General features: G+C 53.0%; 10 protein-coding genes across 10 annotated transcripts; 4 read left to right on the top strand and 6 right to left on the bottom strand.

The window, feature by feature from the left end:
- Positions 1 to 3,413: 3,413 nt before the first annotated feature.
- J4E87_005822 (uncharacterized protein) lies at positions 3,414 to 3,918 on the bottom strand (the record flags this gene model as incomplete). Its single annotated transcript, XM_049377427.1, has 3 exons — positions 3,414 to 3,433; positions 3,485 to 3,804; positions 3,863 to 3,918. The coding sequence occupies 3 exons, from the start codon at positions 3,916 to 3,918 to the stop codon at positions 3,414 to 3,416; spliced, it is 396 nt and encodes a 131-aa protein (XP_049233053.1).
- A 1,987-nt stretch (positions 3,919 to 5,905) lies between these two features.
- J4E87_005821 (uncharacterized protein) lies at positions 5,906 to 6,180 on the top strand (the record flags this gene model as incomplete). The annotated part of the gene is made up of 2 exons (XM_049377426.1): positions 5,906 to 5,958; positions 5,982 to 6,180. 2 exons carry the CDS (start codon positions 5,906 to 5,908, stop codon positions 6,178 to 6,180), a joined length of 252 nt encoding a protein of 83 aa, XP_049233052.1.
- A 1,058-nt stretch (positions 6,181 to 7,238) lies between these two features.
- J4E87_005820 (uncharacterized protein) lies at positions 7,239 to 7,754 on the top strand (the record flags this gene model as incomplete). The annotated part of the gene is made up of 2 exons (XM_049377425.1): positions 7,239 to 7,301; positions 7,380 to 7,754. 2 exons carry the CDS (start codon positions 7,239 to 7,241, stop codon positions 7,752 to 7,754), a joined length of 438 nt encoding a protein of 145 aa, XP_049233051.1.
- Positions 7,755 to 8,177: 423 nt separating this feature from the next.
- Positions 8,178 to 8,857, bottom strand: RPS11A (ribosomal 40S subunit protein S11A; the record flags this gene model as incomplete). The annotated part of the gene is made up of 4 exons (XM_049377424.1): positions 8,178 to 8,404; positions 8,495 to 8,699; positions 8,758 to 8,788; positions 8,841 to 8,857. The coding sequence occupies 4 exons, from the start codon at positions 8,855 to 8,857 to the stop codon at positions 8,178 to 8,180; spliced, it is 480 nt and encodes a 159-aa protein (XP_049233050.1).
- Positions 8,858 to 9,113: 256 nt separating this feature from the next.
- On the top strand, positions 9,114 to 10,192 carry J4E87_005818 (uncharacterized protein; the record flags this gene model as incomplete). The annotated part of the gene is made up of 2 exons (XM_049377423.1): positions 9,114 to 9,278; positions 9,332 to 10,192. 2 exons carry the CDS (start codon positions 9,114 to 9,116, stop codon positions 10,190 to 10,192), a joined length of 1,026 nt encoding a protein of 341 aa, XP_049233049.1.
- Positions 10,193 to 10,596: 404 nt separating this feature from the next.
- Positions 10,597 to 12,844, bottom strand: J4E87_005817 (uncharacterized protein; the record flags this gene model as incomplete). The annotated part of the gene is made up of 4 exons (XM_049377422.1): positions 10,597 to 10,689; positions 10,744 to 11,876; positions 11,925 to 12,320; positions 12,373 to 12,844. 4 exons carry the CDS (start codon positions 12,842 to 12,844, stop codon positions 10,597 to 10,599), a joined length of 2,094 nt encoding a protein of 697 aa, XP_049233048.1.
- A 2,030-nt stretch (positions 12,845 to 14,874) lies between these two features.
- On the bottom strand, positions 14,875 to 16,756 carry J4E87_005816 (uncharacterized protein; the record flags this gene model as incomplete). Its single annotated transcript, XM_049377421.1, has 3 exons — positions 14,875 to 15,425; positions 15,488 to 16,623; positions 16,671 to 16,756. The coding sequence occupies 3 exons, from the start codon at positions 16,754 to 16,756 to the stop codon at positions 14,875 to 14,877; spliced, it is 1,773 nt and encodes a 590-aa protein (XP_049233047.1).
- Positions 16,757 to 19,463: 2,707 nt separating this feature from the next.
- On the top strand, positions 19,464 to 20,959 carry OLE1_2 (stearoyl-CoA 9-desaturase; the record flags this gene model as incomplete). Its single annotated transcript, XM_049377420.1, has 2 exons — positions 19,464 to 19,646; positions 19,700 to 20,959. 2 exons carry the CDS (start codon positions 19,464 to 19,466, stop codon positions 20,957 to 20,959), a joined length of 1,443 nt encoding a protein of 480 aa, XP_049233046.1.
- A 2,602-nt stretch (positions 20,960 to 23,561) lies between these two features.
- Positions 23,562 to 24,084, bottom strand: J4E87_005814 (uncharacterized protein; the record flags this gene model as incomplete). Its single annotated transcript, XM_049377419.1, has 3 exons — positions 23,562 to 23,678; positions 23,801 to 23,875; positions 23,980 to 24,084. 3 exons carry the CDS (start codon positions 24,082 to 24,084, stop codon positions 23,562 to 23,564), a joined length of 297 nt encoding a protein of 98 aa, XP_049233045.1.
- A 533-nt stretch (positions 24,085 to 24,617) lies between these two features.
- On the bottom strand, positions 24,618 to 25,962 carry GAL7 (galactose-1-phosphate uridyl transferase; the record flags this gene model as incomplete). The annotated part of the gene is made up of 4 exons (XM_049377418.1): positions 24,618 to 24,877; positions 24,927 to 25,704; positions 25,759 to 25,810; positions 25,862 to 25,962. 4 exons carry the CDS (start codon positions 25,960 to 25,962, stop codon positions 24,618 to 24,620), a joined length of 1,191 nt encoding a protein of 396 aa, XP_049233044.1.
- Between the last annotated feature and the right edge of the window lie 277 nt (positions 25,963 to 26,239).

The raw sequence follows: 26,239 nt of genomic DNA, 5'->3' as shown, positions 1-26,239 counted from the left end.
CGCGATGGTCAGTCGTTCTCAAAGAGGCCGCTCACTCAACTCATGATTGCTTCAGTGACACTGTCCTGCATTGGAAGCGTGCATGCAATTGACCGATACACTTACAATCGGCACTGGGTGACATAAGACCTGGCAGGATGCCTGTCATGAAAGCTCCCAGGACGCATACAAACCGGACATACGACACAAGTGTACATCCTTTGTTCTCATTTTATGTAATGCATGCCCTTTTCCTAAGTCGAAACTTCATCTAGTCAAGGGGATTGCAGAGCCATCTCACTCAACCCCAGACCAAGTCAATTCTCTCGCCCTTGACTTTCGAATTGAACCACTCATAGATCTCGACATCGTTCTGTACTATACTTGCACCATCAAGAACCCCACTTCTACCTAGTCTCTCCGTCGCGAACTGTAACTCCATGGTTGCCAAGTTTCTGGCGATGCACGCTCTGCTCCCTGCCCCAAATGCGAACCAGTACTTCGACATAGCTTCTGTTGGTTTCAGCCATCTTTCAGGCCGGAAGCTCCTTGGTAAGGGAAAAATGTCCGGGTTGAAGTGCAGCTCATAGGCTGAGCAACCGACAATGGAACCAGCTGGGAAGTAGGTGTTTTTGAAATTCCAACCTCCGGCAGGGACGGTATGAGGCAAGCGCGTAGGATTTGCCATGCTGATTCGGAGGCCTTCTTTGACAATAGCGTTGAGATAGGGTAGCGCTTGAACGTCCTGTGCATCTGGACCAAGGGCAATGTTGTTCTTGACCTCTTCCCTTAATCTCTCATACATATCTGGGTACAACGCCAGATTGCGCATGATCGTTGCCAAGTTCATCCCCGTAGAGTCTGTTCCTGCGAAGATGAGATCTTTGCACTGTGCCCTAACTTCGGAGTCGCTGAGTCCCGCAGCGAGTAGACGCCCGGGGTATGTCGTTGACTTCTCGGAGGTGTTCGCCACTAGTGTGCCGATGAACTTATCAACAAGCATCATGCTATCATCAGTCTCTGGATCAGGCAACCATTTGGCAACGGCCCATTCCAGCCACGTGAAAGCGAGATTTGGGAGGTAGAAGAAGCGACCGACAGCGACAAATGCGTCCACGAACGCGCTCACGCTGAGCACTGGACCACGTTCGCTGACCCCATCGTAATTCTCCCGGAACAGGTGCGTAGATACTGCGTCCACAGCCAGGCTTCGCGTCAAGTTGAGCACGTTGACAGGCCGCTTTGTCATGGCTTCGTCCCTCAATCGCTCCACCATGCGATCGACACATCCCCAAATCGCTCTCTCATTTTCTCTCAATGCTTTTGTTGAGAATAGCGGGACCACAGCTTTCGCTCTTGGGCTCCTGTAGTCTGTATCGATGGTCGAGAAAATAGTCTTGTGGCCATCAATGTCGAAATTTGCGTAGCACGCCGCTTTCGGAAAGCCTCCTTTAGATACGTAGATTGCAGGTATAGCATCCGCGTCGCTTATATCGACTTCATTCGGTGAGACTCGGACATACGGGCCGTATTGTTCGTGGAGTTTGTGGATAGTGCTTGCTTCGTCTCCGATGTAGGCGTGGTAGTGAAGGAAAATGCTGGTCAGCTTAGGTAAGATGGGTCCAGGGATGTGGGATAGAGGATGGAAGTAGATGCGATAGACCGAGCGAATCAATACAAGCAGAAAAGGTGTGAAGAACAAGGTTGTTATGGGATGAGCCGCTATCGCGCTGACAACGAGGCTTTGAAGCGCCATCGGGGTAAAAGACAGCTGGACAGGCTACATTGACGCTGTTGCAGATGTCGTGTGTTTTATATGGCTCGTGGTTGGTTGAGTCACCACAGCGTTAGTGGGGTGCTATCAACGGCGATCATGGAGATAAGGCGTCATCCACTCCCACCTTGAACTCTCTCCTTGAGACTGCAGAAACTAGGACGAATTACACATTATTGCTCTATATAAATACATGTAGTCAATTTCACCTCATCATTACTCATTTTCGTTCCCTTTGATGCTGCCGGCGTGATCAACCCGCGAAACCCGCTGACGGCGAGTACATCAAACAATGTCCCCTCTTCTTCTAACTAGCCACCTAACTCAAATCACTGGCCCTACCATCCTTGGTCGAAGGCGTCAACTCCACGTCCGCAGTATAATCAGCCCTCGCACCCTTCTTCGACCTCCTCCATTGATGCACAGCAATGCAACTCAGCAGAGCCATTCCCGCATGTAGAAGGCCTAATACCCCTTGTAATCCCACCTCAGCATACCCAAGGCTATCCCAATACAACTTGTTGTAGATGTTGCTCTCATCGTTGTAGATGATGAGCGTGTGTAGAAAGCAGATGGCCCCATAAAGACACACCATGACTAAGGATGCAGTGACGGAAAGGACGGGATGGAATAAATTTGGTGCGGAGGCTGAAGAGGGTATAGCCACGAGGCTGAAGAGAGTGTAAATGGTATCGGGGATCATTGCGAATCCTGTGCGGAAGAACCAATCATTGCTATATACGCAGTTAGTATGCGCTTTATTCGACCGGTCTGACTTTTGGAATCTGGTAAGACTATGTGCTGCGACTTACGCATAGCTTTGCCAACGGGGGTCGTTGTCGCGATCGTTAAATCCGTACTTGAAAGAAGCATTGTGGGAAATGATGATGATGATAAAGACAAAAAGAAGAAATGCCTTTACGAGAAAGACATGGTGATGGAAGCGTGGAGGTCCTTGCCAAAGTGGACTTTTAGGACGAGTGAAAGATGCTAAGATGCCCATGTTTGGAGGTACTTTGGTAACGCGTAGGTGAAGCTGTAGAAAAATCTCGGTAGTTCAATATATCAATATTAGTAAAATGAGATGCGAGATTGAGTAGATGTGTTCTCACTATAAGTACCTCTACGTAGCAAGGCGCAAAAGATAAAGTTGATCAACATACAGGTCGCCTTATCGTGGCGCGTACCTTCAACGCAGGTCCCGTATCTGTGCACTTGACGTCTCAGCCTGATGATCACCCCACAATTCCTCGACTATTTCGAAGATCGACCCAAGGGCAAAATAGCTGGCTTTTGTTGGTTGGTGTCAAACACAGCCTACCATGCCAAGTTCGGGCTGTGTTGCCGGTCAAGCATAGGTACCGTAAGCGAGGCGCGCCACTAGAGGAAGATGTGTAAAACTAGCTCGTGTACGCAGTACAAAAGAATGACATAATCATCGAAACTACTTTCGCAAGGTGAAACTGTCAACGGGGGATTATTCGTGATATTGAATGCTCGACTAGAGCAACAGCCTACGGGCCGATATGCGGCATTCCATGCAACATCTTGGCCTGGAAACCCCCATAGACGCCCACTCCAACACCACGGCATGGTGGTGACCGATCCAGTGATGATATGCAACGTTAACGGCATCCAGCTTGCCTCAAAGATGAGAAGTCTAGTTCTCAAGATGAACACCTAAACATGCGTTAGCTCGGAGATCAAACTCGCGATTGCACAAATGCTTACTATCAACATTGTTGTTGTAGATCATGTTGGTGTTGTTGTTCTTGAGGTAGCAGTTCTGGTCAAACCAAGTAACGGCAACACATCCTGTTGTAACAGAACACACGTCCACACACTTGGTCATGGACTCGGTTGACTTGTAGGCAATGTCGCCACCATAGTAGTCCCAGTTGCACTGTGCAATGAACGGCTTCTGGTTCGCAGTGGTGTACCTGCACTTGTCATCGGTAGGGCAGTCGATGACGTCGGTGCATGTCGAGGAGCCAGGCGCGGGCTCTGCGATGGTCGGGCCCTTGAGCTGATTGCCGGTGGACACGTTGGTTCTGCAGGATGAGTTGGAAAGTTGTTGGCAATAGATGGACGTGTTAGAGACAAACTTACGCTGGCCGGGCAGTACCCTTGGGGTTGCCCAGAAGGTAGCAGAAGCTTCCCTTCATGTTGAATGCGACGCAATCCTTGTGTCGAGAGCAAGCATCTGCGCAGTCGACGAATACATCGGCCTTTAAAGGTGTGAATAGTATTCTAGTCTTCCTCGGGATTGCAACGTACCTGGGCAGAGTCGATGATGGGGCCGTTGTAGTCAGTCGCACAGGTGAGCTGGAATACAGCACCGTTGGTGGAGGTAGATACGCAACCGTTCCAGCGAGGGCATGTAGGTATAGCGGGGCAGTTTCGCATCTGGCGCGGAACCAGTGCAGAAAGTGCAGCCGTCGAAGCGATGAGTGTATAGTGCTGTGGCATGGTCAGTATACCTCATGAAATCGCGCATATAGCCCCGAAATGGCTGCTTGGATACAGATCTTGCATCGCAGCTTGTCCAGGAGTTTTGAAACTCTGATTTGAACGGAAAATATGCGGCATGGCTGCAGAACTGAACAGTTGTGACTTACCATCTTGAGTGGTGGTGGTGAGGGTTGGAAGGAACGGATGAGTGAGTATGAGCCGGAAGAGAAAAGGGTTGGATGAAGAGATATGGGCTACGGAGAAGCCTCAGACCGTATCTGTCTTGTGGTTGAAGCTAATAGTGATGCGGGCTTCGTGACGAAGAGTGTGGGGTATTTGGAACTGATACCATGGTCCGGTGTCGCCTACAGCAAATGACAGGTCTTCGGATGTGGGCGATAACAACGACCAGACCCTGACATGTTCTTGTGATCGTAAAAGCTCATATTCTCCAATCAACGAACCTCGTGGACCTCCACCACATCTCAGGCACATGAGCCTAGACCTGAGGTATCCTTATAATTGCAACCGTGCAGCCAGCTGCATTCATACCTTTTCCACCGGCTCTCCAGGAATCCACGTGCCGTTGCCAGATAATGTACCTGGCCTGGTATAATCCAAAGTTCTCCCACCTCTTACATAAGCCCACCGGAAGTACTCGTTGATTCCACTATCAAGTGGCCTGCGCCACTCAAAAGAAGCTCCACCTAGCCCATCATCGTAGAACGCGCGGTCGCGCTCAACATCATTTACTAAGACACTTATGCCTTCAATTCCGACCGGGTGTGCTTCGTACCGAAATGTCGCGACCAGCGCCTCGGTACCAAAATTGACGGTGGCGTCCGCTATCTTGGGAACCACGGAGTTAAACTTCGCATCAGCGCGAAGTGCAGCAGAAGTCTGCAAGACGGAGTCAAAGTCCCAGCGCGCTATTCCATTGACGAAAAGACCCAACAGAATGCCTTGGTACAGTAAAGACGGTCGTGTTTGCAAACTCGTGCCCGGCAGCAACAATATCGCGAGGATGTAATGGTGGATCCTTAGATTTACGCCTGGGATAGTCAAGCAGACAATGATTCCAAGAATGAAAAGTCCATACAAGCCGAGGTAGCGGAGCAGGCGGCCTTCGAGCCAGAAGAAATATACTTGCCCTACAATGATGACCACCAGCACCAGAACGATGATTGCCAAGGCTAGCTTTGCCCCGGGTTGTTGTTCCAGATCGTGCGAGGTAAGTCGAGATATCGGTATCCAATCAAAAGTATAATTTGAAAGTGCTCCAATCCAGGCGCCACCTTGCCAAAAGAGTGCTTTCTCAAAATGAGCAGTCATGCCAAGTAATGACCTCTTCACGGTAGTGGAGTATATGACAACGGCCACAAACATTGCCGGTAAAAGTCGCTTCGCGAACATGGACAGATGATCCGGAAGAACAGTAGTGTTTCGGGAGGACGCCGACGGTGGGTCGGAAACAAAGCTCACGTGGGCAAAAATAAGGCTGAAGATCGCAAAGAAGATCTTGGGTGACGTGGTGAAGATAGCAAGCGCAGCAGTGACGAGGAGCGAAACAGGAAGCAAGACTGACCGAGGGTCGGAAGCGGAGTGGAAGCTATCGTCATAGCCTACGGAAAAGGCAAGCGGGAAGTACGAATCGAAAGGCAAGGATTCGATGCCGTGTCGCTTAGTACTGGCGAAACTGTCATGCTCACCAACGAGAGTAATCCGACCAGAGCCTACAAGAATGAAGATAACATGTCAGTATATGTCTTACACACAGTTCGTACGGGCAGTTCCTTACCACCTTTCCGGCCATCCACAATGCCAGCATGGATCGCGGATCCGCAGATGAAACTGTCTCCACGGTAAAATCCCGTACCGATGACAAGCGGTCGGTAGTTTACTTCGAGAGGTCCAACAATGTGCGGATTCAAGATCTGCACGTCGCCGCACTTCGCTGGACACCGGAAGGCGAATGAATGGTTGCTGAAAGGGCGGCAATCGATCCCATCGATTCCGCATTCGTTCTTTCGTTTCCAGAGCGTGTCTACGCAATCGAGGTTGATCACGCTATTGCCATCCCCATCGCGAAGCGGTAATTGTGCAGTGAGAAACCACACAAATATAACAAGCCATAGCAGTAGCACAGCAAAGAGCCAGATGGGTTTATTGAACCCGTGTGCTTCCGTCCATTGGGCCGGATACGCTTGGATGGCTGGGAAGACTGGCTGAATGGACTGGATGCGAGGTGGCTCTGGACCGCGCAAGAAGCGAAGGAAAGTACGTCGGCCACTACGCGCAGGCAGCGCGTTGTCTTCGAAGTCCATCTCTTCTCTTGTCAACAGATGGGCTTCTTCGTCCCTGTCAGCGGCTCCAGTAAGAGGGTGGCTCGCGTCATCTTCAACGTCATTGTCGTTCGGACCGCTTTGTAACGAGACGCGCATGGTCAGCTGCAGCAAGTTGAACATGCATGAGAAATGTAGTCATTGACAATAGACATTGTGGTCTGAGATGAAACATGTTGAATGATCAACAGCGCCATTTTCTCAATGCGCCTTATCGATAACATATCTCACTCAGTGCCATCTGGTGTCGGGCACCCTTGTCTTTTGGAGAGAAAGTTGAATGACTTTGCAGTGCATGGTCTTATCTCGCGTCGTTACTGCTTCTGGCGACCTCATTGTATTCAGCTACTGTCACACAGCTGACCTGACATGGGAGGCATGTCGTACACCTTTGGTTAGCCTCTTAGGAACAACCACCTCATCATCACGTTCACGATCATCGCCCTTGCACCAAAAATGTCAGTTACAATCAGACGCTAAAGGTATAAGCTGCGTTTCCTGTTATGCTGTTGTAATAGGTCTATGCCATGGGCAGAGGTATGATTCCAGGCATACCTCCGCCACGAGCACAGGCCAAGACCCTTAGATGCCGCTGGTTCTACAGAAGGCCGAACATTTGCCAAATACAACACTCGACGTGCGCACGCGTCGACGACTCTACTCACTGACCAAGCAACCAATTGCTCGCCATTATGGACGCGCTACAATCCTATCTTCCTCAAGCGGAAGGCTTACTGCCCAAATGGCTTCTATTTGTATGTCCTGTTCTCCGCGCTTGCGATTGTCATTTCCATGCAGTCTCTCATCGTAACACAAACTAACAATTCTTACAGGTCGCCATAGTCTCTGTTGGCAACAGCCTCCAATGCTACGCCACGCTCTCCTTCACTTCGCGCGTCTACAACCCTACAGCAATTGATCCGCCCCCTACCACGCCGAAACACGTAACCGCTCTCTCGTCGCGCACATTCGGAACATGGACTTTCTTGACGGGCATGGTTCGACTTTACGCCGCATACAACATCAACAATCCGAGCTTCTATCAATTGGCTTTGTGGACTTATGCTATAGCCTGGGGACACTTCATGAGTGAATGGTTTGTGTATGGAACTACAAGATGGGGCAAACCATTGGCTGGACCGGTGATAGTCGCAACTTCAAGTTTGATCTGGATGTGGATGCAGTGGGATTTCTACGTCAAGGCCTAGCGTGGGGGGCTGGGGAGTATTGGGTATCGAAATGGAGGTAGTGATGTAATGTTAATGTGTACAAAGACGCGTTCATTAGATGTCTCTTCTCACAACTTGAACCAGGGACATGTCATAGTACAGGAAGACGTGATGTTATGCAGACACTAATCGCCAGGGCTCCCAATGCAAACACATGTACCAAGATCCATCACGCTGCAGCATGAACAGCAATGGACTTTTGACCCGCCTCGGGGCTTGTTTGACCACTCGAGGACTTTCATTGATCGTAGCTGAAGAAACATACATGGCCCATGGGACTCCGATACCTCAATCCTTGATGCCGAATTTTGACGACTATATCGAAAGCCGTCACACTCCGCCTCAACCAAGTTTCTTTCCGTTGCTGATCATGAACCGTTACACCATCCCTTTTCTATGCACTTAGAACTTGTTGAACTGCTTAGCAGCCTTTCCCTTTCGGGGGAGGACACGGAGGACGTTGAAGCGGACGGTCTTGGAGAGGGGCCTGCACTGGCCAACGACGACCTGGTCACCGGGCTCGACACGGAAAGCGGGGGAGACGTGTGCGGCGAGGTTCTTGTGGCGCTTCTCGTAACGGGAGTACTTGGGGATGAAGTGAAGGTATTCACGGCGGATGATCAAGGTGCCTGCAATCCGTTAGTTCTTGCTGCCCATTTCTTTCTGATATTCCTGCTGCGGCCTTGTGTGCGCGCTCCGAAGACTGGGCTAACACGTACGGTGCATCTTGGTGGACATGACAGTTCCGGTAAGGATACGGCCACGGATGGAGACCATGCCGGTGAATGGGCACTTCTTGTCGATGTAGGTACCCTCAATGGCGGTCTTGGGCGTACGGAAGCCCAGACCAACGTCCTTGTACCATCTCCTGGCGCGGGTGTTCTTGCGGGGTCCGCCGACCTTGTGGTTGAGGAAGATGTGAGGCTATCGCATCGCATTAGTATCGGACGTGCTGGGGGCTCGCGAAATGGACGTGTAGTACCTGCTTCTGGAAAGCGCGCTCCGACTGGACACTATTTCGCAATCAGTATTGGTCGAGAGTATTCGCAGTATCGCACAACGTACGTGAGTTCGGTCGCCATGGTTGCGGGTCGGGTGGTATTGTCGAGCTTTCGGTGTTGCTCTAGGATCGCAATATTCGATCGCTTGTGTGGAGAAAGGTTCCTCCGGTGCCGAGGGCTAGCGCGACCCTAGTGGCCAGCCTCGGCAGGGCCCAGAGCGAAGCCGCGAGATTGTCGCGAGGGCTAACGGAGCATGCGAACTTCAATGCTGCATCCGCTTGCAACTGCTCCTTAGCTTTACCAACCCAATTTCTGGCAGCTCCCATATTTGCTCTCCATGGCAGGCATACTCGAGCCGTTTGGTGTTCACATCGACGCAAGCAACTCGTTCGTGCAGGCTGCTGTCTATGGCTTCCTGCTCGTAGGCGTTGCATCTTTCGCAGCACCTGTCATTAGCACCATTCGAGTTCTTCTCAGCTTGTTTGTGCTGCCAGGTAAATCTGTATGCCCCTCCAAACATTCCTGACCCTCTCGGATGTTTCTAACCCCCACCAGCTCAGCACATTCGGACCCCGCGGCACCTGGGCTCTCATAACTGGTGCCTCTGACGGCATCGGCAAAGAGTTCGCCCTTTCCCTCGCAGCCAAGGGCTACAACCTCATCCTCGTTTCGCGTACGCAATCGAAGCTCGACTCCCTCTCTGCCGACATCACGTCCAAGTATGGCCCTAAGATCGCCGTCAAGACGCTGGCTATGGACTTTGCGCAGAACAAAGATGCCGACTACAACAATATGAAGAAGCTCATTGACGGTCTCGACGTCAGCATACTAGTCAACAATGTTGGCTTGAGCCACAGCATTCCAGTACCATTCGTCGAGACACCCAAGCAGGAGATGAACGACATCATCATGATCAACTGCATGGCTACTCTCCGTGTCACACAGCTCGTCACCCCCGGGATGGTGTCTCGCAAGCGTGGACTCGTCCTCACCATGGCCTCCTTTGGCGGCTTCTTCCCTACACCTCTCCTCGCGACCTACTCCGGCAGCAAGGCTTTCCTACAACAATGGTCCACCGCGCTGGCTTCCGAACTCGAGCCCCACGGCGTATACGTCCAATGTGTCCAGTCTCACCTCGTCACCACGGCCATGTCCAAGATCCGCAAGACGTCTGCACTCGTTCCGAACCCCAAGCAATTCGTAAACGCTACACTAAGCAAGATTGGAAGGAGTGGAGGTGCACAAGGCGTAGCTTTCACGAGCACACCGTACTGGAGCCACGGACTCATGCACTGGTTCCTTTCGCGCTTCTTGGGTGAGCGCTCGGATACTGTTGTCAAGGTGAACAGGGGCATGCACGAGAGCATCCGGAAGCGTGCCCTGCGAAAGGCTGAGAGGGACGCTAAGAAGCAGTAAGCTATCCGCTTGGTGGACCTGTCTTCTCAACCACATAACCAGTCAACTCGTATCTCAACCATGTGAGACGCTGCGGAGCAGCATGGGAGTGGGTGCTTTCGTCGAGCACCACTGCACGTCGATGTAATGTCTAAATGCGCAAGGGAATACCTTTTTCGCGATCTATCAATATGTAAAGAGACAAATTTCTGGGATCAAGATTCACACAGAATAAGCATTTAACTAGGACCCCTGCGCCGTGCTATAGCAACAAGGATATAACTACATAGCTTTCTCCATACTAAGGAAGAGGATATTCCGCCAACTCAATTCATATAGTCATAGGAAATTTGCAACGATGCCAAGCATGTTGTTCAAGGATCACGTGAAATGTCCTTCAACTTTTAGCTTCTGACAACACGTCTTTAAGACGACTTGCCGTAGGCCTGGTCAACTTCCTTCTGGTACTGCTTCAAGATACCCTTGCGGTTGAGCTTCTGTGCGGCAGTGGTGAGGCCCTGTTGTAATGTCAGCACTCTGTAGACTTTCTTCCATGTTACATAGGTACTTACGTTCTGTGGTGTCCACTCCTCGTCTGCTAGCACAACACCCTCAATCATCTCGAATCCAGCCAGACCACCCTTTTGGCCAGCCTGCTGCAATTGCTTGAGCACTGCAGAATTGATCTTCTTGTCGTGAACAAGTTCCTCGAGGTGGTCACCCTGGACACCCTCTGCGGCGGCAATCTTCTTCAGTTGCGGTTCGGTGGGCACGATGATCGCGACAGGCTTCTGGCGATCTTCTGCAGCGTAGACGCAGATGTTTGCGACAATGGGTGCGGAGCGGTAGACAGACTCGAGCTTCTCGAGCGCAATGTACTCTCCAGCAAGTGTCTTAACCAAGTTCTTCTTGCGGTCAATGATGCGGACTTCACCGTTGGCGTTGAACTCTCCAACGTCACCAGTCTTGAACCATCCGTCGTCGGTGAAGGCCTCCTTGGTCTCCTCGGGCATGTCCAGGTAACCGTCTACTACACCACCGCCACGGATCCAGATTTCTCCCTGAGGCGGGTTGTTGGTAGAGAAGTAGCCGGCATCCGCGAAGTCGACAAGCTTCATCTCGATTGAAGCAGGCATCTCACCGAGGGCGTGCTCGTTCCAAGCCAAGGGGTCCATAAGCGCACCCATGGCGCAGGTTTCGGTCAGACCGTATCCACTGATCATGGGTGTAATGGCAATGGAGATGAAGCGCTGCGTCTCCTTTGAGATGGGTCCACCACCGTTCAAGCAGATTCGAAGTCTACCTCCGGTGGCTTCCTTGACCTTGTTGAAGACAATGGCATCGAGAATACCGCTACCTGGCAGTCCAGAACCAAGGAGGAAGCCCTTAGCGGCGAACGCTCCCCAGAACATGTTGCTCTTGACAGCGCCTCCCGCCTCAACCTTGTTGACGATGCCCTTCTTGATGGTCTCCCACACCTGCGGTACACCGACCATGACGGTTGGCTTCAGCTCACGGATATCACCAGCGCAGTTGCGCACGGACTGGTCCGAGAGCGTCCTGATGGTTCCGTAGCCCATGGTACCACCCCAGTAGAGCACGGCGTTCTCGAATACGAACTCGAGGATATGCGCGGCGGGGAGGTAGGTGATGAGAACGTCGCCCGGTCCGAGGTACTTGCCTACAATAACATCGACACCAGCAACTGAAAGAAGTCAGTACCTTGTTTGCATGCTCGTAGCAGAAGACTTACTAGCAGCGATGACGTTGCGGTGCTTGATCATGACTCCCTTGGGGGTACCTGTAGATCCAGACGTGTACATGATGCAGGCCAGATCGTCTGCCTTGGGCGGGATAGGCTCCGCAGGGCTCTCCTCGCCCAACTTGACCAGCTCGTCGAAGCTCATAACCTTCAAGTGCGGGTGCGCCTGGGTAAGGGTATCAATGTCCTTCTGCTTGGGGTCGTTCTTGGTGCAGTATACGACGACCTGGACGTCCTTGGCCTCCTTCATTGGGTTGACGAGCTTGGGTAGCAGCTCAGGGTCGGTGAACATGACCTTTGCGTTAGTCTGAAGCATGGAATGCCTGAGACCCTCTTCTCCCAGCGTGTCGTATGCGGTAACAATGGCCATGGATTGGGAGATGGCACCTGCAAGCATGATGAGTTACTGGTTCTTGTACGGATACACGCGACTGCTTACCGTGTGCGGACGCCAGCCATTGCATGCTCGTGGCGGCGAACAGGTGGAGCCTGTCTTGCGGGTTGAAGCCCAGCGACTTCAGGCCCGAGCCTACTGCGAGCGCCATCTTCTCAAACTCGACGAAGCTCTTGTACTTGTACGGGCTGAGCTCGAAGTACTGCCACTTCTTGTCGACCTCCTGCTCCTTGCCATCGACCATCTTCTTGACCTTCTTGGTCTCCTCATGTATGTTGACGATGCGACGCGCACCGACTGCCTTTGCATTGCCGTACTTGGCGGCTGCGTGTCGCAGCACGTCGTACAATGTCTCTACGTTGTCGTGGGGCTTCAGTACCAGACCGTCTTTCGCGGCCAGGTTGCGACGCGGCACCGTCTCGCCCTCGATCTTCTCTGCATTCGCAGCTTCGCACGTGTAGGGCCCCGCCCGGTGGTTCTTGGCCTGGGGCATCAGCTTCTTGAGGTCTTGCGGCATCTTGGCGGCTCTGGGGTGGGCGCTGTCCAGAGTGACGACCGTGTGTGATGGGGGTGGGTATGTGTAGGGGTATAGGGCAAAGGGTATCACAAAAAGTGCAAAAAGCAGCGAGAGGGTATATGGAGAGTGTGTCGTCGCCAGCGGGGAACGGCGGATGTGATGAGGTTGGTGTGTTGGGAGCTTATGCGCTTGTTATGCTTTCGCGGTCGCTAAATCGACGACCTGGCTGGGGTGGCCGAGCTTCTTGATGACCTCACTCAGCCACCGCAAGCTCTGGGCACCTGGGGCCAGCCGCTGCTCCACTTCTTTTCTGTCGAACGAGATGCGACTGAAGATCGACAGCGCAGCACACATCGCAAGGTCTGCCAGGTCGTCTCAGCCTCCTGCCGTCGTGTCCTGCCGACGTATTCTTCGCGTTGGAAACCTGCTCGACCTCACGTCGTCGTGAGACGCAGTGGAGTCGGCCTGCAGCTGGCCAAGGAATCCGGAGACTCTTCCAAGACGCGCAGCTGTCTCCTTTTGACGCTTTCGCTCCGTTGCCAACCTTAACGCAGGTGCAAGGATCGAGCGGATAATCGCAGGCCGCTGTCGCCTGAGCGTTGCCAAGATGCGGAGTCTCACGGAGATTCTGGCAACGGGGCCCATCCTGGACCCTGAAGAAGGTGTGTAAAACGCCCTGGAGTACACAAATGTACTCATCGAATGACATCCTTATGCTGGTCCTCGGCTCAACATATTGCTGTGTCGTTGCGATTCGCTCTCACGTACGCCCAATGTGGAACATGTCGCAAGACTGCAAACAAGTCATCATCGATAGGTTACTCATCAAATCACGCAGAAGCCTTCGTTGTCTTTTCGCAAGATATTCCTTCTCAGTCTCTTGGTTTCGTCGATGAGCCGGCGGCAACTCTAGATCTCAGCGTGGCGGGCCATGATCTGGTCATTCACCACTCAAGAGGTCTGCTGACTTCCAGTCGTAAAGAAGGGACGACCGGTGCCGGTAAGTAGTTCTGTGTTTGCCATAATTTTCTCCGGGGTCGCGCGTTGCCCCCTACGTTCCCCATTTCAGTTGAATTTGACCTCTCGTGCGGGCTCCTACAATAGCATCTCAGCTATAGTGGCCTGGGTTGGCCATACAGGACTAGTAGATAGCCGACCAAATTCATTGCAATGAGAACTATCACGCTCTACATGCCATACTCCGCTCCGCTCCCGCCAACTAACGCCTAAACAGTAGTGTGGAAAGTCACCCCGTTGTTCGCAACATGGATCGCCTCCCCCACAAATTTCCTCTTCACATCCTCCCTTCTCACACCCAGCTCCAGCATCCTCGAGCTCGGCGCAGGCGTATCCGGTATCGTCGCACTCTGCTTAGGTCCCCTAGTCGCAAGCTACACAGCCACTGACCAGGACTATGTGCTCAAGATACTACGGCAGAATATCGCCGAGAACCTTGACACCGTCATACCGACAAAAAGAAAGAGTGGGAAGGGAATTAAGAAACAGCAAGGTCAGCTGAAGGGAGAAGGAGGAAATAGTGGCGATCGCATCACAACACTGCAATTAGATTGGGAGACAGATGCAACTTCTCGTCTCAACCCCGTGGACATAATCGTATCGTGCGATTGCGTCTACAACGAAGCTTTGATTGAGCCGCTCAACACGACGTGTGCTGCGATATGTAGGTTGAAGGATGACAAGGACGAGCCAACGCTTTGTCTTATTGCGCAGCAGCTGCGCAGTCCCGAGGTCTTTGAGACTTGGTTGAAAAGTTTTCATCGGTATTTTCACGTCTGGCAGGTGCCTGATAAGATGCTGGGTGAGGGCTTGAAAGAGGGCAGTGGTTTTGTGGTGCATATCGGTGTCGTAAGATGACTATTCTCATCTTGGGCTACAGCACGAGGGTGGCATTTGGTGAGTAAAGGAAGTCACTTCTTTGTAATGAAACTATAAGAAGACTACAACGCCGAGATGTCCACCCAGTATGAGAAATCGCTTTTCGCAAAAGTCAAAACCATGCATCACAGCGCTCACGCGGCCTTGCTAGGCTCAATATCCGAACTTGGTCGTCCCTCAACATCAGTGGCTCCCTTCTTGACCCTTGCCCACTCTTCCTTATCCGCTGGCTCGTCGACTTCATTCGCAGTCAACTCCGGTGTCTCCTCGTCCTCAATCTCCTCTGGTAGGACAAGGTTAAGTACAACGTTGATGAAAGCAACAACAGCGAAACCTGTCTCGAGGATCAAGATGATAGCGTTGTAGAAGCCCTGAAGTGCGTGGTTCGGTCCATCGTAAGTGAAGACGTGATCAAACCAGTCTGGGACCATGGTAGCGCCGAAGCCCAGGGTAAATCCTGCAGTGAGGATAAAACGGTTGCGGCGAGTGAAGGACATCGTGCTGATGATCCTAATACCACTAACAGCGACGGCACTGAAGAGGAAGGTTGTCATTCCGCCGAGAACTGCTGAAGGAATGGCAACAAGGGCCGCCGCAAACTTGGCGAAGATGCCCATGACAATGAGCCAGAAGCAGCAAGCATAGCCGGCCTTTCGGTTCGCACAGCGCGTCAGAGCAATGACACCTAAAGAGGGGCGTACGAAGTCAGTGTTTGTCTCACATGCAGTTCGTACATCGGGCACTAACCGTTATTCTGAGCGAAGGTGGACATGGGAGTGATGGTGCACAGAGCTGCAATCATGCCGTTCAGACCATCTGCGAGGACACCACCTTGAATTCGGGAATCGAACATCTCGCCGTCGACTTCAAGGCGCGAAACATCGCAGGTAGCGGTGATATCACCAATGGCCTCCATAGCGACAACCATGTAGACTGCTAGCAGAGGGAGCACTATTGGTCCGTATACAGAAAGCTTGAATGTGTGGACCCAGATAAAGGATACAGCCGGTGCGGCATCGATGGTGGACTTGTCAAAGTAGCCTGTTGCGCCTGCGATGATGCATCCGACCAGGAGTCCAACGACGACAGCGGTAGACTTCATGATAGGCGCGCCAAAACGCTCGCAGATGATGATGGTGATGAAGACACTGAAACCGAGACCGATGAACTCAGCGCTACCCCATGGAAGAGGGCGCGGTGCATTGATGTTGGGGCACAGCTGAAAGAGTCCAGTTTCGGGACGAGATTGGCAATCACCCGAGCCACCAGCCCAGTTTTGAAGTCCAGTCTCGATGAGATGAACGCCAATGAGCAGTACAGTTGGACCGGTAACCAGGGGCGGGAAGACCTTCTTAAGGATACGCGGACTGGTGAAGGACATGCCGATTTCGAGCAAAGCGCATACAGCGCACGTACCGAGAATAGCTCCGTAGCCATCTGGGCAAGGGAGTCTTGTGCCATCCGCAGCAGTCGGGCAAAATCCGGTCGCGTACATCTGGCTGAGGGCACCGGTCGCCACGGGAATAGTCGCAAAAGAAGTTCCGACGACGGAAATCAGGCCGGTTCCGATATAGTAGGGGGTCTTCCAGATATGGAAGCGCGTGATCTGAATCGAGGACAGGATTCCGCAAACTACGAGCGAAGTGGAGACGAGGTAGCGTTGCTCTTCCGAACTTAGCTGTGCGGCATTTGCGAGGATAATTGGTGGTGTTATGACACCTGCTAACATGGCGAGTGCGTGTTGAAATCCGAGGAGAAGAGCTAGTAGCACTGGCATACGGTCATGGAGACCGAAGAAGGGTGCAGCTCTTCGCTCCTTCTTCATGAATGGCAGGTTTGGACGGAACAGAAAGGCGTAGTCATAAGTACCAACCAGACCATCTCTGTTGACTATGTTAGATAAGATTTTGATTGTGACAAAAGATCGTACTTGGTTGTAAAGGCCTTGATGGCGCGTCTTGCTTGCTCTCCAAAGCTTCGCTTTGGCGTATGGTCGGGACCGATCATGTCTGCCATGGCTGCTCAGAGACTGCAATCCGGATGCGCGTGTCCGAACAGAAGCAGAGATGTCGAGATTGAGCCGGATCTTTGTATTCGGCGGTTCAACCTCCGATAAGGAAGATCTTGATAAGATTGGCGAGGTGGCTGAAGATACCCAGTTGTACGGCCAGTCGCAGGATCAGACGTGCCTCTTGGTCGACTAAGGGCTGTCGCGTGCAGTGTAACGCGCTACCGATGACAGGCTCTTGAAATGCTCGGATGGTGGTCTTGAAGTTCGATATGCGGGGAAGTGACGTGAAGATGGCGGATCTTAGTTCGAGTGGGAACGTTAGTCGCTGTGCAGTAGAGTGACGGCGTGAACCCAACGAGCTACTTCCTCATCTATATAGAACATGTGGAGAAAGAGTATTATCTCCTGCACCAACCTTCACGATACACAATTGTTCATCCACAACGTCTTAGCCCCGAATCCAAGGCCACTCACGGACCGCCAAAGATTGGAGCTGGCCGAAGATAGTCGTGAGCCGCCGCAAATAATTACTCTTCTCCACGGCAGATTCGTCGCTACGGCGCGCATTTCGCAGTGGCAGAGGGGCGACACCCGCGTATGTGCTAAAACGATCGCCTGTACTGATAGGTAGGAAAACGGTGATTGGCTGTTGGGCGAATGTGTCCACTTGGCGGGCGGACCACTCCGACGATAGAGGATGGGAGATATTGCAGGAGAGGCCTCCCACACTGTACTGGAGGAATGTGCATCTAGATCTGAGTCCGATTGCTGTCAGAAGATCCTGTTCGCCGGTTACCGATGCAGCGGTGCTGAGCGCGTCCATGCTGGGCGACTTGGTGTTCTGGTTGGCAGCAGCCGGTGATCGGAGCCTCGCTGAGACCTACCAAGAGAGACTGCACAGGACTACGTTGATTCCCTCCACAGCTTTCCAATTTACAATTCCAGCAACTATGTACAGTACCATCGTAGGTCATTGTACTTCCTTGTGTAGAGCAAGTGAGTACGTTCTAGGTAGAATTTCTGGTTTTTGTAAGTCTCAAGAGTTGGTCTCTGGCTGATCGTGTTTCGGTTGCAGATGACAGAACATGAAAGCACTGCTAGATGGAAAAACATGTACTGTGCCGACGTGGTAGGACGTAGAAGACAGCGAAGAAGCAGTTATTTCATCAACGAAACGCAGCGCAAGTTCTGCCACAGACTGCGCCTTGGCAAGGGTCAACGAGGGCTACGCAGTCAGGGTGCCGCAACCAGCTTTTGCAAGAATGGCTCGTCATAGCTTGAGCGCACGCCAGCAGTTTGCCTTCAGCCCTACCCGTTAGGACGTTGGGACGACCGTTGACCTTGTGGCATGAGGATAGGACCACACGAAGAGTGCAGCGGGTGTGACGCAACAGATTCCGGGAGCCGAGGTGAGCAAACGCACGTTGATTCGTAGGCTGTTGCATGCTATCGACATCGCGATGGTGGGCGCGCGTCTTGACTGATATGGACGTGTGTCTGTATGGGCTGGAGACAGGCAGAGCAGGTGTTGAGGAGGGCCGTTTCCCAATCGAGCAGAGCTTGCGATGGCGCACCAGCACCCAGCACCCGAGCTTGGAGCGTGCCGGGGAATTTGCGCCAGCGGAAGAAGACCCTTCACGGTTTCCACAACGTTGTGAAGCACTGACGATTTTCTCCAAGCACAAGCGCCATCGAAAAAGTCATGGACGTCTGAGACCCACTGGGTATCCAAGCCGAGCACTTTGCCACTGCATGAAACATGTCGTCGCGGCCATGCTCTCCAGACACTTGGGGCTGGCGAGCGGCCGCCTACGTAAGGCTGCAGAAGACTTGGGTAGGGCGGATGCAGAGCGATATCAACAGTTTCCCAACGAACGTGGTGTCGCGTCTGCATCCGGCTCACCCTTCCTCGACTGCAGGCGTGGCCCAGCGGGGCATCAAGCGGAGAGGACAGCTAGCGAGCTAGCGATGACGAGACGTGTGGCCTCACCACGGCGTGAGGTTCTATGCCCACCTGGGCAGTGAGGCATCCTTCTCGCCGGCTCGCGCTGCCGGTCGTCTGCACCAGACCGCTCTTTGCGATCGTCTTCGCGACGTCGCGGCTAGAAGCAGCAGCCGGGCCATGTGTAGGAAATAGGGCCGCCGCGTGTGGGATTAATCAGAATCTGGGGAAGGTGGCGGCCTGGGATTGCTGGATATTCTGCACGTCTGCGCGCGCACCGCCACCCAGCGACTGTCTCGATGCCGAGATCAGCACGACGTGCCAGTTAGGCCCGAAATTTTCTCGCGCTGTTGCAGCCAGCGCCGTCCCTCGTCCTGTGCGGGACCCTGAGACAGCGGCTAGTGCGGCGCGCTAGGCTGGCTATGACCAAAGTTGCGGCGATTGCTGGATCTCGAGCGACAATGCAAGGTCCCAGTCTTTCGCTTACACGCCCGCAGAGTGTTGGGATTCAAGACTGTCCCGCCGCCTTATTAACACGCTCGGCCGCCCGCTGTCTCTGCCTCCCCTCATCCTCCCTCCACTGCTCCTTCCCTCACATCTTCTACCCCGTCATTCACTTGATCGTGGTGAAGCTTTCCATCGTTGCTGGAGCTTTGTACTCACACCGGAGGCTGACCGGAGCTCAACTTTTTTGAGCCGCTAGTTGCTTCCCGTCGAATTTCTTCGACCGCCCTCGCTTTACCTACAACCACCCTACCCACCTCCTCACCATGCCTTCCCACCAGCCTACCGCCGGCATGATGGCCGTCGACCCCGAATACGTCAAGCAGCCGTCTCCCATGGCGAGCACCTCGGAGCCGAACCGCAACCCCAAGTACGACCCTAAGAAGCCACACATCACCGAAATACCCATCACCAAGGCCAACTGGTACAAGCACGTCAACTGGCTCAACGTAGGTTTGCTCTTGCCCCCCAAATCAGAGCCATTGGGCTAACACTGGATCAGGTTACCTTCATCATCGGCATCCCTCTCGCCGGCTGCGTCGCGGCTTTCTGGACCCCTCTCAAATGGCAGACCGCCCTCTGGGCCGTCGTGTACTACTTCTGGACTGGTCTCGGCATCACCGCCGGCTACCATCGTCTCTGGGCACACAAGTCCTACAACGCCTCCCTCCCACTGAGCGTCTTCCTCGCCCTCGTTGGCGGCGGTGCTGTTGAAGGCTCCATCCGCTGGTGGAGCCGCGACCACCGTGCCCACCACCGCTACACCGACACCAACAAGGACCCCTACAGCGTCCGCAAGGGTCTTCTCTACAGCCATCTTGGCTGGATGGTCATGAAGCAGAACCCCAAGCGCATCGGCCGCACCGACATCACCGACTTGAACGAGGACCCCGTCGTCGTTTGGCAGCACAAGCACTACATCAAGGTCGTCATCTTCATGGGTTTGATCTTCCCTTCGGCTGTCGCTGGTCTCCTCTGGAACGACTGGAAGGGTGGCTTCATCTACGCCGGTATCCTCCGCATTTTCTTCGTCCAGCAGGCTACCTTCTGCGTCAACTCCCTTGCCCACTGGCTCGGCGACCAGCCCTTCGACGACCGCAACAGCCCCAGGGACCACGTCATCACCGCCCTTGTCACTCTCGGTGAGGGCTACCACAACTTCCACCACGAGTTCCCCTCCGACTACCGTAACGCTATCGAGTGGCACCAGTACGACCCCACCAAGTGGTCCATCTGGCTGTGGAGCAAGCTCGGCCTCGCCTCCAACCTCAAGCAGTTCCGTGCCAACGAGATCGAGAAGGGTCGCGTCCAGCAGCTACAGAAGAAGATTGACCAGAAGCGCGCCAAGCTCGACTGGGGTGTTCCTCTTGAGCAGCTTCCCGTCATCGAGTGGGACGACTACGTTGAGCAGGCTAAGAACGGTCGCGGTCTGATCGCTGTCGCCGGTGTTGTCCACGACGTCACCGACTTCATCAACGAGCACCCCGGTGGCAAGACCCTCATCAAGAGCGGCATCGGCAAGGACGCTACCGCCATGTTCAACGGTGGTGTCTACTTCCACTCCAACGCCGCCCACAACCTGCTCTCTACAATGAGGGTGGGTGTCATCCGCGGTGGATGCGAGGTTGAGATCTGGAAGCGTGCCCAGAAGGAGAACAAGGAGGTCAACATCGTCAAGGACGAACAAGGCAACCCAATAATCCGGGCGGGTAACCAAGTTACCAAGGTCGCACAACCTATGCTCAGCGCCAGCGCGGCCTAGAGTATTCTTCATTTCCATTTAGCGATGCCCGGCGTTTGGGATGCCTTTTCGTTTTGTGTAGGCATAATTATGTTTTCATTTCACAGCGTTCGCTAGCAAGCATCATGGAGACGATGCTCAAACACTATTAGACGGCGTATGTTTGTAGCCTTTGATGAGCACAAGCTTTGAAAAGTGAGCTTTACGGTCTAAATCAAGAATGATATCCATTTACACTTCACATTCCATCATTTGCTGTCGTGACTGCTCTTTTGTGATGTCTGATCGTTATCGATGTTTCCTTACACCACAGCTATGTGTTCTTTCCTGATCTATTTGACACCAGTGACTGCCTGCTATGGTCAAGTGGACCGTGCCTCCGCCGTGTCAACAAGATGCAACGCGATTCCTGACACCCAACTCTACACAGCGCCGAGCTACGATTGATCGCGACTGCATTGCCGTCATCGCGCCGTGACCGTAATGGCGTCCCAACAACCTAGCGATGCCCCGCCATCAAAACGCCGCAAGCTTGATGACGACTCCCCGAGCAGAGAAGTCACGAAGTCCGACCATCATGCAGGACTCAACAAGCCAATCAGCCCACCATTACCGCGGCGCAAAAGCCCCGAGCCACCGTCATTTACGCCGACTTGGAGTTTCGATGGAGTACCGAAACCAGCATTGGCGTCGGGACCAGCCAAACCAGCTACACCACATCATGATAGCGACAGGACCGGGGAACCACGATATTGCCCTTCGCCAATACAGCTGACGAAAATCGAGAAGCTGCCGGCACATCAGAATGTCGATGCTGTGTGCTTGTCGGACTTGCTCGGTGATCCGTTGATTAAGGAATGCTGGAACTTTAACTTTCTGTTCGATTTAGACTTTGTCATGTAAGTCCCGTAGCTATCGCCGAGACTAAACGCAGCTCCCGGCTCGAGTCCTGATGCTAACCATATTCAGGCAGCACTTCGACAGCGATGTGAGAGACATGATCAAAGTCAAGATCGTGCATGGTTTCTGGAAGCGGGATGATGGTAATAGGATCGCCCTACTCGTGAATACTCTTGCCCGCACAGTGTTGATAGGAGTTGACAATGATCCAGGAAACAGCGGAGCGGTATCCGAATATCGAGCTTCTGAGCGCCTACATTCCGGATCCGTTCGGAACTCACCACACGAAGATGCTTATCCTCTTTCGCCATGATGACACTGCACAAATCATTATCCATACAGCTAATATGATTTATCGCGACTGGGCCAACATGACTCAAGCAGTATGGAAGTCGCCTTTGTTACCTGTTTTGGTTCAAGCAACGCCATCCCAGCCAGACTCTCCTCAAGTTCACCCTATTGGGAGCGGCGAGCGCTTCAAAGTTGATATCCTCCGATATTTGAGTGCATACGAGAAACGATTGAGAGGACTGACTACGCAACTTCGGGACTATGATTTCTCAAGTATCAGAGCCGCGTTCATTGGAAGTGCACCATCACGACAGAAGCCCGCTGCAGTTAGCCCTTCGGTAACCTCCTTTGGGTGGCTAGGATTGAGGGAGGTGCTTTCTAGTGTTCCTGTTACAGGATCCAGAGACTCTGTGCGCCCTCATATCGTGACGCAAATCTCCTCTATAGCGACACTGGGTGCGGCGCCCACATGGCTCTCGAACTTCCAGTCAGTGCTTGCATCCCATTCGGCAACAGCGGTAGCCAACTCCGGTGAACAGTCACCCTCCTCGACGCAAGCCTCATCTTTCTTCGCCAAACGTGAGTCCAACGTAGGAAAGTCGCGAACTCCTAAGTACAGTGTCATCTTCCCAACTCCAGAGGAAATCCGGGGTTCTCTTGACGGCTACGCATCTGGTGGGTCAATTCATTGGAAACTTCAATCAGCGCAGCAGCAGAAACAACTGGAGTATATGCATCCGATGCTATGCCACTGGAGTCACGCGTCTTCTTCGTCCTCGAACGGTCCAGCAAGACAGGAAGCGCATCGTGGCTCTGCGGCGCCACATATCAAAACATACATACGTTTCAGTGACGAAGAGCACAAGACTATCGACTGGGCAATGGTGACGAGCGCAAACCTGAGCAAGCAAGCGTGGGGCGATGTGGTGAACAAGAAGGATGAGATCTGGATACAGTCGTGGGAGGCAGGGGTTGTTGTCTGGCCTGCTTTGTGTGCTCAGACACAGGAGGAAGTCATCATGGTTCCTGTTTTTGGGGAGGATATGCCTGGTCCTGAGAGTCTCAATGCTCTTGATGATAGTAGCAGCGGAACGGCAGCTGAAGAGAAGAAGATGACAGTCGTGGGTTGCCGCATGGCATACGACTTACCACTTCGTTCTTATACGGCTGATGAGAGGCCTTGGTGTGCTACTATGCAATACATGGAGCCAGACAGAGAGGGGCACGCCTGGGCCGGCTATGGACGTTGAGCTCCGGTACTCAGATTCCGTACCGAGCGCATGCAGGCCCTTGCATTTCCGAAGCACATGTACTACACATATGTCGATGAGGCACTTCTTATCGTTGATCCTTATAACAATATATAGGCGATGGTATAACCATAGCAATACTTAAATCGCACATGAGTCTTGCCTTGATGATCCACCCGCACTTAGTTGTCGTGCTTGGCCAATAGCTGCTCGCCCAACTCGACGTACTTGTCCTCGGCCTCCTTCTGGGTGGTACCGGCGTCAACAACCTCCTTCCACTTGTTGTACTTGGCCTTGCCCTAATCATATTATCAGTTATTGTCCTCGTACGTTTGTTGGGATTGGACCGGTATGTATGGCTGGCAGGCGGTACGTCGTGAAGGAGGATACGAAGGTATAGGAAAGGTATGCATAAACGTACAGCAAGATCGAACATGCCAGGCTTCTTGGCCTCGCTGAAGTCCTTGCCCTCTGCTACCTTGGCGTACGCGTACAACTAGAATTCACAACCGACTGTCAGCATCTGGACTTCGTGTGGTAGATAGTGGGTATACGAGAAGGGGAGAGAATGGGAGGGTGGGGAAATAAGGAAGTACGTACGTGTAGCTGCTCGTCGTTGCTAGGTCCCTGCTTTCCAGCCGCCTTGAGCTTCTCGCCCATGGCGCTGACCTTTTTGTAGGTCTCGGTGTACTTGGCTCCAGGCATATTGTTCTGGAGTCCTGCTGTTAGCTTCTTGTCTGTTACTCCTGTATCCAGACCGTGGGGTAATCTTACGGTGGTAGATGTGTTTAGGGAGGTAGGTGGTGGTGATTGTTTGTCGGTGAACTAGTTGAAGGAGAGCTTGGGGGCTTGCTGCCGAGTGGTAGTAGCGCGGGGTCGAGATCAGGTTCGCACGATCATGGTGGGGCAGGGCAGCATCCGCGGCATGACGTTTTTAGCGGGACACAGCACATGGTGCGGTTGCTCACTAGGCCATGCGCACAGTATGTGATACAGTTGAGATTGAACGTGTATTCGAGAAAAGATAATGTAATGCACTGTTATGCCTGCCAACGCCGCTGCAGCACTCCGCTTTATGCAACTTTCTACGTTTATCGTGTATCGTGTATCGTCTTCTTGGGTATCTACTCTCCCATCTCCAATAGCTCGTGCACTTAGTATGTGACCAGCCAGGCTCTGTGTCGACTGGCCTATGTGCATGTGAAAGCAAAATTGAATAACAAGTACGTGCCGGGTCTCTAGTGGTCCCCGTTTACGCCGTTGGTGTCTGGCGAAGATGCGAGGTTCTTGCGGTAAAGCTCACCGTCGCACGCCCTAAGACGCTCTGCAGCCTGCTCTGGGGTGATGTCGCGCTGAGGCTCGGCCATCATCTCGTAGCCAACCTGGAACTTGCGAACGGTGGCGCTTCGCAGTAGTGGGGGGTAGAAGTGAATGTGGAAATGACTGGACTCAATCTCATCGGCTGTGCCAGTAAGGGGAGCCTGATGAAGACCCATGCCTTCAACCTCGTTAGCCATGTCTCTCTATTATGACTGTTTTGGACTTACTGTAGGGGAACTGGGTCTCGAACAGGTTGTCGTAGCGCCTCGTAATTTCCGCTATGCACTCAGCCAACTCCGCTCGCTCCTCCTTAGAGAAGTCTACCAGCGAGCGCTTGTGTTGCTTAGGAACAATCATTATCTCGAACGGCCAGACTGCCCAGTAAGGTACACCAGCCCAGAAACTCGCGTTTTCATACACAGTGCGGGTCTTTTGTGTTGACTCCAGCTCTGCATAATCGACGAGCATATGAGCGCCTCCATTCTCTTTGCGATATTTGCTCAACTGCACCAGCTCCAAGGCGGGCTCTTCCGGTAGGGATGTGGTCGTCCAGACCTGGCCGTGTGGGTGGGGATTTGAGCAGCCCATGGCCGAGCCTTTGTTCTCAAAGATCTGCATATACCGATACTGAGCATTTGGAACTGCGAGAGTGCCTTGTGATAGTGGTGGTATAGTAGTGGCAGACGCAAGCTTGGCCAGAGGCGACTTTGGGTCCAGATGTGCAACGTAAATGTTCGTCCAGGTCTCTATTATGGGGACGATCTCCGCCGGCGACATGTCGGCAAGAGTGAGGTTGTGAGACGGAGAAAAGCAAATGACATAGCACTTTCCAGTGACGGCCTCGGCACGGAGTAATCTAGAAGCGAGAGATCCGTCCTTGTTGTCAGGGTTGTACTCTTGCTGCTCTTCCATAACGGCACTGTAGTCGTTGACGAAGACAAAAGTGTTGTCGAACTTGGGGTTGTGTTCGCCATTTGCCCGCGTGTTTGAAGGGCATAGATAACACTGTGGTTGATTAATTTCGGAATGATATTATGCATGGTCCGGGCGAAGGGATACCTTTGGGTCATAGTCTGGGAGGGTTGTCTTGGACGGCGACTCTTGCATGCCTCTGTGGGGTTTCAGTATGTCGTCCCGTGAACAGAATCACTGATATGCTTACTGCCATGGTCGCTTGGTGCGGTGGGGCGAGACTAGTATCCAGCTTCCTCGCAGGAGGTTGAAGCGCCTGTGGGAGATGTCGTTCAAAACGGGGTCCGTCATGATGGCCGGAATGTGCGTGGAGTGTGTCTAGGGCGGACGATGGTGGTTAGGTGTATATATACCGCGTGCGAAATACGGCGAAACGGCCGCAGGGGCAGTATGCATGGCCGCGAGCTAGACGGTGGGAGTGACGCCCGGCCAGTGAAGGGCTGCGCGCTAAGCCGCTCAAGCTTTCCCCGTTGGCGGGATGCTAGCCGAGTCGAGTAGCGCACCCTCAGGCGTGAGGCCCCGAGAGCTTGCGCGTAGGCTTGAGGACAGCAGAGCCTCTCCAACAACC

Source organism: Alternaria ethzedia (genome assembly GCF_023757985.1).
Source record: "Alternaria ethzedia strain BMP 0044 chromosome Unknown scaffold_12, whole genome shotgun sequence".
Lineage (NCBI taxonomy): Eukaryota > Fungi > Ascomycota > Dothideomycetes > Pleosporales > Pleosporaceae > Alternaria > Alternaria ethzedia.
This window is presented reverse-complemented; position numbering and strand designations above follow the sequence as displayed.